This window comes from Ixodes scapularis, unplaced genomic scaffold, assembly GCF_016920785.2.
Source record: "Ixodes scapularis isolate PalLabHiFi unplaced genomic scaffold, ASM1692078v2 PGA_scaffold2__306_contigs__length_199485367, whole genome shotgun sequence".
Classification (NCBI taxonomy): domain Eukaryota; kingdom Metazoa; phylum Arthropoda; class Arachnida; order Ixodida; family Ixodidae; genus Ixodes; species Ixodes scapularis.
Genome location: NW_024609857.1, coordinates 69,126,648 through 69,142,082, shown reverse-complemented (window position 1 = coordinate 69,142,082; position 15,435 = coordinate 69,126,648). Strand labels below are relative to the sequence as shown.

The 15,435-nt window shown below is 45.1% G+C and overlaps 1 protein-coding gene across 1 annotated transcript in view; it reads left to right on the top strand.

The window, feature by feature from the left end:
• Window positions 1–15,435, top strand: part of LOC120838682 (solute carrier family 41 member 1) — a 72,039-nt gene that overhangs the window by 14,225 nt on the left and 42,379 nt on the right. Inside the window, exon 5 of the mRNA XM_040208705.3 lies at window positions 9,671–9,817. Within this exon, the coding sequence (XP_040064639.3) occupies window positions 9,671–9,817 (147 nt within the window). The remainder of the gene's footprint in view (window positions 1–9,670; window positions 9,818–15,435) is intronic.

Genomic DNA, 15,435 nt, shown 5'->3' with positions numbered 1-15,435 from the left:
ATCTTACGTATTCATATTAAGGTTAATTAATTGTAAAACGCGATATATACCAAGTGGCTCAGTGGAAACCCAACACACGACCGTGCGATCCGCAGCTCAACGCCTTTTGTCGACGTCACGAGAGATGAAACAAAGCACGAACAGCAGAGCCAAGTATGACGCACGGGAGCCTGCGTGAACAGGTGACCGTTGGCGCTCACAGCTAGCTCTCGATTGACAAAGCCTAGCTCCACACGTGACGTCATCAAAATGAGACTACGAAAGCGGCGCGTCTGCGACCGCCGTCGCTTGTGTTCCTCTGCTGTTTATCCTCCGCCTAAACCCGGCTGCAACGATCGCCAGACGCGACCATGAAATGGCATTCTAGCGTTCTATTCTGCACAAACCACGGTTTAATACAAGCGTCTGTCGATGTGCGTTAAAAAGCGACCGAAAGAACTAAAACAAAAATATAGTTTTTTTCAGTTTTTATTTTTTTTTTTCTTGCATAGCGCGTCCGCGAGAAAAGTGGGTGAGCGTCATGACGAACGATTAAAACGCCAACTAAAAATATTCCCTTCAGCAAGCCAGGTGCACTGCTCAAAATTGGAGAGGTAAGTGCGTTCCGAAGCGAAATGACGGAAACATACCTGAACAAACCTGATGCGAGACGAACTCGATGCATAAATTCAGCATCAAAACACGAAAATTAGCAAACCAATTTAGATCGAGCTAAATAGTTGGCGTGGGACGCTAGGTTTACGCCAGTCCCGCTACGAAAGCCAACATCCGCACAGTGCTTCCGAAGTACTTGCGACAGTTGTTTCTTGCAAACTACATCGGTATCTCCCGCTTAACACCTCGACGAACGCAAAGCGACTCGACTCGACTTATAAAAATACAGAATGGAAATTTGGGTTTTGCAAAATAAGGCCACACAAGCGTTAAACGGGACGCTACGAACTCCAAAACCTTACTCATACATCGATATCCAAACGCCTGGCCGTATTTTTAGAAAAGAAGGGTGCGATCAAGCGAGGACCCTGACGTCACCATTTTCCTGGAAAAGTTGAGAATGAAAGGAAGCTGCTTTTCCCCTCCTCGCTTCGGTTCACCAGCTTGACGGGACGAAGCGAGGAGGAGAGGGAATGAAAATCGTGACGTCACATGTCTCGTCGGCCACGTTCAGTTGCACATTTATTTTCCAAAAATATGGCCATCCGTTAGTGATATCGCTGTATGAGTGGTGGTTTTGCGTTCTGCAACATCCTGCCTATCGCTCCAGCACTGTTTTGTGAGCTCGAAATTTCAGTTCAGTATCCCTTTAAGAAATCAAGGTGCCACGTGCCCCCCCCCCCCCCCCCCCCCCCGAAGGGGGCATATCCCGAGTATTTACCACGAGACTTCATTCTACTTCGTTCAACAGCGTTATACACAGGACCTTCAGCTCTAAATACTCCTCGAGCGGGTTAAAAAGTTACAATCGAGAGAGCACGTTCGATTGCACTCTCGACGTTGTGCTTTTGCTCCGTGACGACGGAGAGGCTGGTCGCCGAAGCACCGATATACCAAATTCGCAAAGACAGCAGATGGCTGTCTTCGCTGTCTCAGCGAGTTTACACGACAGTAGATGGCGGAAACTGCACCTCTCAACCCAGAGGGAAAACCCTCGAGCAGGGATGGGCAAAATACATGCAAATATGTATCAAAATACAAATACAAAATACTTCGTCAAAAATGTATTTAATTACAAATCTGATTACATTTCCAAAAAAGCATTTAAGTACAAGATACAAATACAACCAAATGTATTTGGTCTCCTCCAAATACTTTTCCGAATACATTCCCTCAAAATTTGCGTCAGCGACTTCAGGGCACCTGCAACGGGTTTCTGGGTATCCCATTTTTATTTTGCATCGCACACTCGGGAGTCAGTGTGCGAGGCTCTAATAACGTAATAGAAATAAAATCACAAAAAATGTAATCAGCTTGGACGTAATAGGTGAAAAAAGTACAGAGCTTCAAGCAGCTTTTTTTGTCGATTATATTTTGATATAAACCAACAAAAAACCAAGACGACCAAGACGCGAAGCACTAGCTAGAGAATTTGTTATTGTTACAGCTCGCACCAGTTACGAAACTCTGGACGACCCGCGCATTTAGAATGTTCCAGACAAAAATATAGATGGAAATCAGGCTGGGAAGCATCACAAGTTGTCACGGGCACTTATTTAGCCAGTCTGCCTGTGAACCTCGATTTGGTCCCTATTTTTGCCCTGGTCTAGCACCGTAATAACCAAGTCACTATACGCTTGTGCTTGATTGAGAGACACTGCATTCGGTGCAGAACGTAGTTTTCTTCCTGCTCTGGACAGTGTCAATAAATTTGAGGGATGTATTTTCGCTCACAAAATTGTATTTAATTACAATTGTATTTGAAATACCCACGTTTTATTGTTTAAATACACACGTCAAATACATTACCCAATTTGTAATTAAATACAAATGCAGAATACACAAAGCATTTGAAATACGTATTTCAAATACTTGTATTTGAAATACTGCCCATCCCTGTCCTCGAAAATGCGTGCTTTTAGCCGTTCCATCTACGCAAAAGCTTTTCGGCAACAAGGCCATGGGACTTTTGCGGAGTAAGATGTACTCGAAGTATTTCAGGAACCCCTGAAAACGCTTCATTAAAGCATACACCTAACAGACTCCACTCCCAAATAGACTTAAACTTGTATTCGTCCTTCTGATAAACCCGGTGAGAACAAGGGAGTGTCGTCTGTGCAACGCCTCTGGAACCACCCAAAGCTCTCAGTAACCAAGCGTAGCCTTCCATGACGCACGAATAATACACCACGCACGACACATTATGTGGTCCCCCGGTTTACCAGAATGATAACGGCCAGTTTTTTTTTTTTTTTTTCTGTTGTCGCTTTAGTGTTTGTCTTATTTTACAGTCACAACTTGATACTTTTGGAATTTTTTTTTTTTTTTTGCATTGCTGACGTTTGCGAGGAAAAACAAAGTGTGCGTAGAGGCGCGTCTGTGCACACACAAGGTATGGGCACTGCGCGTGCGCAGAAACCAGATTCGACTGTGGCGAAGCTTCTGCGAATGCGCAGAGCCGACGGTAGTGTCACCAACCATGGTGTGACGTCAGAGAGTGGAGTTGGTTTATATTGTATATGCGCAGTATGGATTCAGAGAATACACAGGAACTTGTGATCGTCTATATTTTTAGTACTATGTTAATAAAACGAACAACGGGAAATACCTATTTGTTTTATTCATAGACTTTACTAGGGCTGTTGAAACAATCGACCATTGCACATTAGTAAAAATATATTATATACTATTTATTTGGGTGAGAACACAATATTTGTTCCGGAATTCTCTTTGAAATCGGTTCCAGGTAGTATAACTAGGCTTAGAATACACCAGAAACGTTAAACCTGTAGCGGCTTAGTCTGATACAAATAATAAGTCGGTAACATACGATGCGCTTGCTGCGCGCCCCATCACAAGCGCTGCTTACTCGGGATACGAGTATAAGAACGTCTACCGATCTCGACAGTGACAGACCATAGCCTCCTCTATCACTGACAAAGCCTGGCAGATCGCCACGAGGCGTGGCCACCGAAAGTGAAAAGGTAGAGCCGCAGACAAGGGGCCAGAGCCATTTATACTGAGAGAGTTTAGACAATGGGCGGAGCAGGTTGCCGGCTAGAACCAGCGGACTTCGCGAAAACACAAAATGGCTTTGCTTCTTCGTATTCTTAATTCCTGATAATCGCATAGAGTTTCTATGAGTCAGAGCCCCGAAATAGCGGACGGCAGTTGTCATCCCCAGGTTTTCAGACTACGCTGCTGTAGCTGCCAGGCTGTCAACATCGTCTTAAGAAGGCCAAACTCTCCAGTATAAACGGCTCTGCCAGGGGCATGAACGGGCAACTCGCTGCGGCGAGACGCCGAAACACACTTGTCCCGAGCGATGGAATGTCCGCTCGTGCTTCTCGCTTTCCTCGGGCTACACCTTCTTTTCTCGTCGGCTCTGAAAACCATGTTTCGGGTCCTCGCCGCAGCAAAAGCTCTGCGCTGGCGTCCAGGTTCCCCGAGAAATGCTTTGTGCTACCAGATCCTCGCGCTCCAAATCTGCGACCGGGCGCTCTATGGCTACGTCGTTGAACTGCCAGACTTCGTTACTGGGTTCTACAGCGTGTGCTTCCGTCGCGTGCGCTTCGAGCTGCGGTGCGTTAGCAGACTGAGTATAAGGAGTATTCACTGGACGCCATATTTGTGAGTGCTGTTTAGAGCGGATGCTCAGAACGAGCTCACATTAATAGGCTGCTAAGACCGGCAATCTTGAGGGTGCGGAATGCACGTTACAAAAGAACTGTGGAAGCTCGCCAGCAGCACGCGCTCAGCAGTCGCGCACACAGCTATGGCCGCCAGTGAATACTTCCTATAGAGAAGGCTATGGACAGACATATTCATCTTTCACAATAAATTAGTTATCCCACAAAGTGGAAACAAAAAGAACCGTACGGTAGTCTAAAAGGGTCGATAATTGGACTAGTTGGTAATTAAGTATCTAAACGGTATTCACGAAACACGTAAAGAGAAGAGAGAAGATACAGGAAAGAGCGCTTCTCACAACTATGTTTACTGAGATGAAGAGAAGGAAGAACATCTTAAAAAATTCATCACCCCAAAAAAGGCAAAAGGCCTCCAATCTAACAAAACTGATGTCGAAAAAACAAGACCAGTGGAAATCCCGTATCTCCACAAGACCTCACACAATTTAAAAAGAAACGTAGCAAGTCGTTATGGGGACCGAGTTGGTTTTCCGGCACCGCAAAAAATGAGCCAAATTTGGCCAAGAGACAACTCACTAGCCGAAGGTGCTGCAAAACACAAGTGCACTAAGAAACATGCCAAGCCTTTCCTTCCGTGCACTTCAGGCGTGGTGTATAACTTACCACTCTCGTTTGGCATCCGCTACGTCGGTCAAACAGGCCGATGCCTTAATGATAGACTACGCTAACATGATTACTCTCCGAGAGTCACAGTAAGAGGACATCTTGCAACAGATTGTAAAGAGTGCACATACAGTCCGTTATTCGGGGAAACGAGCATCCTAGTGAGGCACAAAGACAAATTGACTCGCGACGTACTGGAAGTTTACCACATCCCATCTGAAGATATGGAATGCATTAGTGTTGAATCTGTTGCACTAACAAACAAGGAAGTAGATTTCTTAGAAGGCTCCGCATGAACTACGGTTGCCGCGAGACATCCGGCAAGGAAAGCAAATTGTTGTGTGTATGTTTATACAGCCGGAAGTTAGTCTGCCTCAGTGGGCGTCTGGTGTCTCAGCTGTAGATGAGTAATTTAGCCATTACGGTAAAACCGCTAGCCTGGGGTCTTTAACGTGCACCAATAAAGACCCCGCACAAGCCAAGATTGATGCAATTTTAAATTAAAAAAAAAGAAAAAAAGAAAAGGGGATCGGTGGCCGAGTGAGCTAAAGCGCACACCAGCTCGGAGCATGTGGAGTGAAAGCTCGCGCTGCAGAACCCAGGATCCTGGGCTCAATCTCCACCCCTGCCCGTTTCGATCTGGATGAGCATCGTACTGGCGTGCAATCGTGTATCACTACTGCGTGATGCACGTTAAAGACCCTATAGGCTAGCGGTTGTACTGCACTGGCTAAATTGATCATCTACAGCTGGGAGACTCGTCACTCGTTGAGGCAGACCGAGTTCTAGGCTGTATAAACATACATACAACCCAATCGTGACGGCCAACAACGGGTCTGGTGTTTTGAACAAAGGATCTGGTGTCTGAACCATGTGTCCGCGAGGGAACACCCTTCCATTTATTTTTCATCTTTCTTTTTCATCGTTCACTTCATTGGGGGTGATAGATTTTTACGATGTTCTTCCTTCTCTTCATCTCAGTAAATATAGTTTGAGTAGCGTTCTTTCCTGTATCTTCTTTCTTCTCTCTACGTGTGCGCTACTACCGTTTAGACGTACAATACTCGCCCATTACTTTTCAATTTCAATGCTAACGAAACGACGCAGATAAAGTTAAGGAGCAAGCTATTTCAATTTGCAGATGACACAGTAGTTGTGCTTAACTTTATTTCACTTCATTTCAATTTATTTCGCCAAAGAACGGAGGCGGGAAGGGGAGGTGGGTGGACAAGGAAGGTAGAGGGAGCTGATGTCGCAACTTGACGAGGGCTTCGCCTCCCATTACAGTTGAGCATTGGAACAGGACAGCGTCGAAATCAAATTGCGAAGTTCAAAGTATAAGTATCTTGCACAACATAAGAGTTCTTTAAAAGAATAAAAAACACATCTAATAAAAATGATACGTATATCTGTTTTTATCTCGCTTTAATATTTACTTTTTTATTCAAGAACGGTATTACTAGCCACGAGGAACTCTTAGGTCTTTTTTTTTTACAGCGGAGCTGTTAAGGGCGAGTTCCCCCAGGATCGTGCCCCGCCAGATTAGAAATGATGACACCGAACTCTGGACAGCTACCGCTATCTATGAGCGACGGCGGCAACCAGACAACTGGTGCCGCCGTCGCTCATAGATGGCGGCAACCTTTCTTCGGAGGAAGAAGAGCGGGAGCGGAACGAGCGGCGATGTGCGCAGCAGCGCAAATAGTTCCGCAACCGCCGCGAAGCCGCTATCGCCTAAAGTTCCACTGTGTCGAGCGCTTCAGATTTCCTTGCGAAAGAAGAGCAGATCGCTCGCCTGGAAAGCCACCGCCGAGAACAGAAGCTACAGCTCCTCTGCTCTTCCCTCTTCACCAGGGTGGAAAGGCTGAACGTTTCTTGAATATAAGAAAGGTCTATTGAAAGCTAATGCGGCCTTCAATTATATTCAACAAAAAAGAAACATGGTGATCGAATTGTTGCTTGGCGTGATTGGTTCTTTTTTGTGTGTTTTCCGAGTGTTTTTCCTCAACCTTCGATCTGAGCTCAGACTCTTTGGGTTTAGGTGCACCTTCTCCTTTTGTAACAGAGAGAAAAATTAAAGTAATATATTTTGTTTGCCTTTAATATATTTCTTAAAGAGTGGGCATGTGCGTAAGTCTCGCGGGTTCCTCTGAAAGTTTTCAAACATGAGAAGAATTCTTTTCTGGAGGACTATCATTTTGCTAGAGTTCGTCTTGGTTGTTGTTCCCAACACTAAAACCGTATTTGTTCCTGTAATAGGCGCACTTCTTATGAAGAACGCCCACTTGCCTGCAGAACACACACACAACCATTCATCGTGTTCTGCTTAAACAAACAGAGCGAATAGCGAGGTCCAGATTACAATTCTTCGTAAAAATGCGATCGGAGCAAATCACATTTTTGCATGATGACGTTATCTCTGTCCCGTAAATCGCTGCCATTCTTCTGCCGGTCGTGGTGATTCGCTATCCCCCTGCTTCACGGAAAAGCAGACGCACAGGCTTTGTTCACAAGCAGCGCGGCTATTACTCGAGCAAATATGGTACGCCATATGACATTCTTGAGTAGCATGAACAATAATGTAGTACTTTTTTTAACCAACTTGCGAGTATTTTATGAATTTTATATATACATCCAATTGCTTTTGATAATTTAGAGCAGAGTTTGTGTATATGCGTCGACCAGTTAAACTCTTCATTAAACCATATGCCTAGGAATTTTTGCTCCTTAACCCGTTCGAAAGACATTCCGTCAGAGTTGGGACGTATGGAAAGTTACCCTTGCTCGTTGATTGGACGCGAAACCATACTTTGAGTTTTTTTAGCATTACGCTGTAGTTTGTTGCGCCTTAACAAGCTAGATCAGTGGTTCTCAATCACTGATGTTCCGCGGACCCCTTGTAGATCGGCGGAGATGATGGAGGACCCCGTTCGTGGTGAGAGGAGAGGAAAGTTATAGGTTAACTATAAGAATGATATAAAAAATGGATATAATTAAGGGCTAGTGTGAAGTAGACATCTCTTATTGACATATACACAGGAAACTCACCCCAATATTGGAACGTTTATTCTCAATATTTAAAAAAAGGCAACTTTTATTGCCGGGAGGCAGGTCTTCGCAGACCGTTAGGATGCCTTCGCGGACCCCAAAAGGTCCGCGGACCCCCACTGGAGAACTACTGAGCTAGATAATCCAACCAGGCATCTATATTTTATTGTTTCTAGTGTACCTAAAGCAATGGTTTCATTCGCGTACATGATTAATTTTGTGGAGAATTGTATCGTTGTTATGTCATCAGCGTAGACTAGAAGTAATAAAGGACGTAGAATTGACACTTGTAGTACCCTGCGTTGTACTTCTAGCATATCAGAGGCTTTGCTCATGTGCGGATATTGAAATCGATTCTTCAAATAACGTTCAAAAAGCTTTAAGGCAACGCCGTGTACAGCATGATATTGAACTCTAACCAATAAAATATTTTTCTGTATCGTATCGAAGGCCTTCGTAAAGTTAAGAAAGAAACCTAGTGTGAAATTTCTTGTTGGTTTTCTAAATGATATTATGTTTTATGTGGAGTAGTGATTGTTCTCAGAATTTGTTTTTTGAAAACTATATTGTGTCTTTTTATTATATTACATGTTTGCAGAAAACACCTATAATCTAGCGGAAATTACATTTTCAAATATTTTGGAAAAAAATGGCTGTACCGGTATTGGTCTATAATTGTACAAGGTATTTTTTTTCACTGCCTTCATGTTTTGGAAAAAGTCTTGCCAGTCTTAATTAGTTGGGAAATATTCCTGTCTGCACTATGACGTTTGCAATATGAAAGATAATGTGGTAGAACGTATATAAAGCGTGGATTACTGCGATTGAAATAATTTAGTCAATAGGTTGATGCAACCTTTTTTTTCGGTCAATCCTTTACATTCGATCGGCTTAGTCAAAATTAATCAAATGCTCTATTCCGTTCATGACAAAACTTCCTGCATTATCATTTTGTTATACTCACCGCATTCTTCGATTAATATATCCATTAATCAATTATTGCTTTGATCGTGATACGCTATTTAACCTGTTAATCGGTTAAATTTTAAACAGCAAAACAAAGTGAATATTCAACGCTTTAACCACGCAGACGTGGACGATTACACTTGTATGAAGGTAAACCTTAGGTAAAATTTTGACCTGAAGTAAACTGTAGAGGCATGTTTTGTACCTCCAAACTAGTGAAGAAGGTTATACGTGTCCCAGCCACCTCAACGCCGTGCGAGTGTCCGTTTAGCGCACTAGAGACTTTTGTGAACAATCGAGGGAGTTCTCTATTGCCGGAGTACATAAACGAACCTTTTTGCTTCTGCGACCGAAGGAATAATTTGTGAGTGTGGGTGCCTTTTGGCTGTCCTCAACTACACACTTCAAGGTTGACTTAAGATTCCAAATTGTACACTGCGCCGTCTATCACATATTCAGGAAAAGTGAAATTGCAATTTTAAGTTTATTAAAACTTTTACGCGTGAAAATGAACGGAACCGAGCATTCCATAAAAATAATCGATTAAAGGGCGGTGATTAATCGGGTGAACATTTTTATTCGACGCCCAGCCCTAGTTATCGACGGTCGGGAGCCCGCACTGGAGGCGGGACAAGCCGAGCTCCTCCCTGCCCTTTTCGTGCTGTCTGGGACTACCGTTTGAATCGCAGGCAGCATCATGGTCAGCGTGGTGGTGTTGTCCAAGTTTTGCCGCGTGAACCCAGACAACGTGTCCATTTCGATCGCCGCTGCTCTCGGGGACGTTGTCACCGTGGGACTCCTAGCCTGTGTCAGCGCCGCCATCTTCCACCTCCTCGGTGAGTGCACAAAGGATGCAGTATATGACCATGAGGGTCTGTGCTCAGAAGTTTGTTTGTTTGTTTGTTTGTTTGTTTATTGGAACTTTGGACAAGACAGCATTGTCATGGTGCTGAGGCAAAAAGTGACAATAAGTAACCTGACCAGGCCCCCAGCACCAGGCTACACTTGCAGCAGATGCGGCAGGCAGACGACTGGTACTGTACTTCAGTTAACCATAAACAAAAAACAAAAATACACAAATAGAAAGTAGATCACTACACTACATATGATCTTGCAATGAAAAATAAACAAGCAACAGTATACAACAAAAATATATGACCTAGATTACTACAAATACATCTGTTCACATAATTTAGAAGACAACAATATTATGCGGGAAGTAGAAAATATGTTTTTGATTGTTTTCTGACGGTCAAGAGTTTTGAATTATGATCGATTACATCGATTAAGCCAGGATGGAGGTTGCGAAGGTTAGTAACCTGCCAAGATAGTAATTGCGCACCGTACTTTGCTTTAGTTCTGATTTTTATAAAGTTTATGTTTCTGAAACTGTAGTGTGCATCAGTATTCGTATATGTAGAAAGGAATAGTTCACGGTCAGTTTTAGCTTGGGGGAATATAACCTCAGACAATCGTTGAATATACAGTGCCTCAATATTCAGTATACGATGCTGTTCAAAGCATTGGGATGTATGATCGCGGCTTGATAGGTTTTAAATGAACCGTATACTTTTTTTCTGCATTAAGCACAAACTAGTCATATTACATCTGGATGTAACCTCCCAGACAAGTAAACAGTAGTGCAGTCGCGAATGAACAGTAGTGAAGTAGAGCTGACGCTTTAGCCATATTGCTAGTAAGGCACGAAATCGATTCAGCATACCAATATACTGTGCAATGTTACGCTTCACAAAATTTACATGACATGTCCAGCGGAGGTTTTCATGAAAATGTATGCCTAAGAATTTGTATTCGTTAACCCTTTCTAGTGACCGTGACTGAAATACTATTTTGGTAGTAAGGTTTACTGGTCCAATGATTGAAGAAAACCAATAAATTTTGTTTTGTTAACATCTAGAAGTAGTTGATTCGCATCAAGCCACTTCAATAAGTTTACTAGTTTAAGCAATACTAGTAAAGTAAAAATGACGTGATTAGGGTCCAATGTAATTGGTTTAGATTTAAAGTAAAAAAAAACGAAGTAAAGGAGTGGCCATCAATACACCTTTTTTTCAAAATCCCATCAAACAACATTGGCGGTCGCCATTTCTTGGGTAGATAAAGCGTGTGATTCGATCCGAGTCGTCGCCAGACGCTGACGCAGTGCTCGTGTCCAGTACAGACACAGAGTGTGTGCCCAAACAATGAGGGACTCAAATAATTGTTGCACACACCACAAAATGGCGCGTACTTTTGAAAAGGGCCTATTGTTCGTGGTTAATCATGTTTATGCTGGTACAAATTTTGCCACATACTTCCGCATTTACCGGCATAGAACATGGCTCATGAGGAGGCAGCTATAAAATTCGTGTCGGAGAGATCGACATTCATTCTGCACAAAATACGTCTAGTCGGCCATGGAAACGAAAGAAAAAAATGGGTAGCCTACAGCAGAGGTAATTTCGTCTATTGCTAGAGAAAATGTGATTTACAGTATAACTACTTAGTGCGCAAAATCCGCTGTTCGCAGTCTCGACGCCATGCAGGCCCAGAAGCACGCTCGTCAGCGAAGCTGATGGACAGGGAAGAGAGGAGGTGGGTGGGATCGATGCCCGAGTATGCTAAAGCACCGCAGCTCAAAGCGCGTGCGGCGGAAGCTCCGCTGCAGAACCCAGTAACGTAGCCTCCTCTATACTCACAAAGCCTGTTGGTTCGACGACGGAGACATAGGCCGCTTACACTAGCGAGAAAACGCGCGCGGCGCGCCGATAAATCGGTTGAGCGGGAAGATAAAGGGCTTGTCTCTGCACGCGCTCCTGGCACTGACTGTGCTACGGGGACTTTTTGTTACTTCCTGCGATCGGCATGCCACGCGCGTTTTCTCGCTAGTGTGGGCGGCCCTTTAGAGTGCCCGGTCGCAGATTTGGAGCGCGAGAATCTGGTAGCACAAAGCATTTCTCGGGGAACGGGGACATCAGCGCACAGCTTTTGCAGCGGCGAGGTCCCTTCAAACCCGACGAGGAAAGCGGTAGCGCGAGAGTAACGCGAGGAGCACGCGCGGACATTCTATCGCTCAGGCGCACGGCCGGACTGGAAGCGCGCGCTCTCTTTCTCTTCTTACGGCCTTTACAATATTGGCAATCGCCACGTCCTGCCGCAATTCGTGGGAGGCGCTGTCACCTCACCCCTGGTAGGGAGCCTTCATAACCCCTGAGCTACCCTTTGCCGTTTGCACAGAGCGCGTCTGACAGTGTATCTCAGCGCTGTCGCAACTTGCGGCCGAGATTTTTATAGCCTTTGACACCTGATTCTTACGTTTAGACCCTCAGCCACTGTCTAATGCGCTTCTGATAAGCCCAAAACGGTGATTATTTGACGCACATCTCCGAGAGATTCGGGAGTAAAAAGTAGTAAGTAGAGACAGCGAATGCAATTGCGAAAAACCTATACTCGTCTTTACCTCCAGGACTTCTGTTGCAACTCCAGAACCGGAGGAGACGGACCCCGTCGACGTGGAGGAACTTTAAATGATAAATAATTCGTACACTCTCGTGAAATGTAAGCAGGCCCAATATATCTATTGCCGTGATCTGCATCATCATTTCACAGGCCGCACATGAAGTCGGTCAGCTGCTCTAGACGAGGGTGTAGTAGTCGTGCTTCCTCGGGGGCTTGTGCACATATCCAACTGATTTTTCGTTTCTGTCCGTGACCGTCTCTGCATGGTTAATCAGAAGTATTCTGAGGAACTTGTTGCAAATTAAACCAGCCAAGCGCTTTGAGTGACTGTTATCAATGCTTTAAGCAACTTAGGATTGGCGCGTCTTCAAAATAGGGTGCAATGAGTAGTTGCAGAACTTCGTGCACATTTGTACGCAGAAGGTGCTTAGCAGCCTTTAAAAAAAAAAAAAGCAACAATGTTGTCTAGAAGTGCGAGGAACCTAGGATTTGGATAACGAAGTCCGCTTTTATCCTGGCCTTGCAATAAGACGAACAGAGGATCACTTCTGTTACTCGTAGTCAACAGCATAACACAGGCGGCGCACCCAAACTCACTAATGAGTTTCACCAGGTAGCCACCGACGTACACCAGACGAGAGTATGTCACGGATGGAGATGGGCAAGGCTCTTTCAGTTTTTTCAGGTCAGTGGTAACCGAGTCGGGCACAGCCGCTGCCAGCTGCTCAGAATCAGTGTCTGACGTCTGTATTTGCTTAAAAGGGCCTTTTCTTTGACAATGTGATCAAGGGCTGTTGTGACAGCCCTTGCATGACTTAAATCGGAGCGAAGTTCAATAAACGGTTGCCAAAACAACAACCTACGAAGCTCGAACACGAGCGCAAAGCAGGGACTCTCCGAGTGAAGTGAAGTGGGGTGAGGTGGTTGCGCCCCTGGTGGCAAGCGAGTGAATTACATACGGAAAAAAAAATGCCATTGACTCCCGGGCGATTGCAAAAGCCGTAAGAAGAGAAAGACAGCGCGCGCACTTCAAGTCCTGCCGTGTCGGGAGAAGTGTATCTTTGCGTCTCGCCGCAGCGGGGCGCCCGTCACGTGGCTCTACTCCCATCCGTTGTCTGCCGCTCTACCTTTTTCAATTTCGGCGGCCACTTCTCGTGGCGATCTGCCAGGCTTTGTCAGTATAGAGAAGGCTATGCCAGTAATCCTGTGTTCAATCCATGCTCCCGCCCGTTTCGACCCGGATGAGTTCGGATCGGCATGTGGACATACATCATAACTGCAGAAGCACTGCTACGCCAGGCTAACGGTGGCACTAGAATGGCTTCAATGGCTACGCCAGCGGTCGTACTACAATGACTCAGGGAAAATCATTCAGGAAAGCCAGAAAGCAACGAAAGCCCTTCGAGTAGTTCTGCACGACGCAGGCCTTCTGAACAAGCTCTGAAACTAAAACGCACCATTACGACATTACCGGCATGTCCTTGACCATGTAACTGGCCTGTCTAAGAACGTGTGAGCGAACGTTTGCTTCTTTGTTGATGTGGTATGCTCTAATATTTCATTTCATGCTAGGTTTTATCGTGTTTATTTAGCAGTTATGTGTGTTTCTTTATCACGAAGTAGACGACCAGTACCAACTCTTCTTTCGTGTCTTGTTTTATTTTTTTCCTCCACAAAGAAAAATACAAACCCGCCTAAAAGCGGAGTCACTAGCCGTCCACGGCGGCTGACTAATTACACTCAAATCTCTAAGAGAATTAAAGTTTTAGAGGCATCAACTTTTACAAGTCACTGTTCGCAGCCATACAGGTAGCTCACTTTTGGTGCGCATGTCAGTTGTAAGCATCTTTGCAGTGTCTTGTAGTTCAAGACGGAGGAGGAAGGGCGGAGTATTGGTGAATTGTCTCCTTCCTTTCCCGTTCCCCGAAATACTCTCTCGAAGAAAATAAAGAAAATGAAAGACCTGCAACTGCTCAATCATAATATAAAAAAAAAAAAAAAAACACATCCCGAGCTAGCTATTTTCACAATCGAGGAAACGTTTGGTCGGTGGTTTCTCTATTTGGAAGCCTTTCTTTTATAACCCCTTATCGTGCAGTTTATAATTTCTTCTTGAAAGGTAGGTTTGTACAGTAAAGAAAATTCGCAGTTCGCCGTATTGGGTGGTGCAACCTTTGAACTGCTTCGGCTCGTTTTACAGCGTCAGTTGTACTGGGCTTGCTGTACTGGTCGAGCGCCGTGTTACAGAAAACGAACGAAGCGTGCACGCATTTATCGCAGGCTTTAGCGCCGGGAGAGGGCGAGTACAGCCAGATCAGCAGTATTTCTCGCCTTTTTGCATATAACACTCGCGGTTGAGGCGCAGCGCATTTAAACCAGCACCAGCTTGTTTTTCCTGGTTTGGCCAGTCTCGATTGCGATGGGGGTCATGTGATCGTATTCCTCGCCACCTGCTCCCTCTCCTCCTTCCGTTGCCCGTTCCTTCGGTCGTGCCTCGGTGCTCTAAACTTTGACGCGCAAGAATGGGGCGGCCCCAGCATACGCCCGAGCAAACAGCTGCTGGACGGCGTAAACGCGCCCGTGAGAGTGAACGTCGTCGACGTAGAGGCGTCGGCGGTCTCACCTTGGGTGTTAGGATGGAACGCATTCGACGCCAAGATCATGCTTTACGTGAACGTAAAGCGGCATATAAAAGAGAACGTTACCGACCGAAGAATGGAAAAGCTGGCGTTACCGAGCAATTTGTGCAGCGCGTTCGCGGAACATGTTTGGTGATAGCCGTTGTCTGTGTGATCGGTTGCGGTTTACGCGAGATACCACGCGACGCAACGTCACCGGAATGGACCTTTTCCGAGAAGCGTTCTGCGCACGCGCAGGCGCCCAATGCCCAGCGGCGCAAGTCGGCACGAGAAATCGAAGAAATTCGGAAAGAAGCTGTGGATCAGCAAATAGAACACATAATTGCAGCATATATATAATTCTGTTACACAAAAAA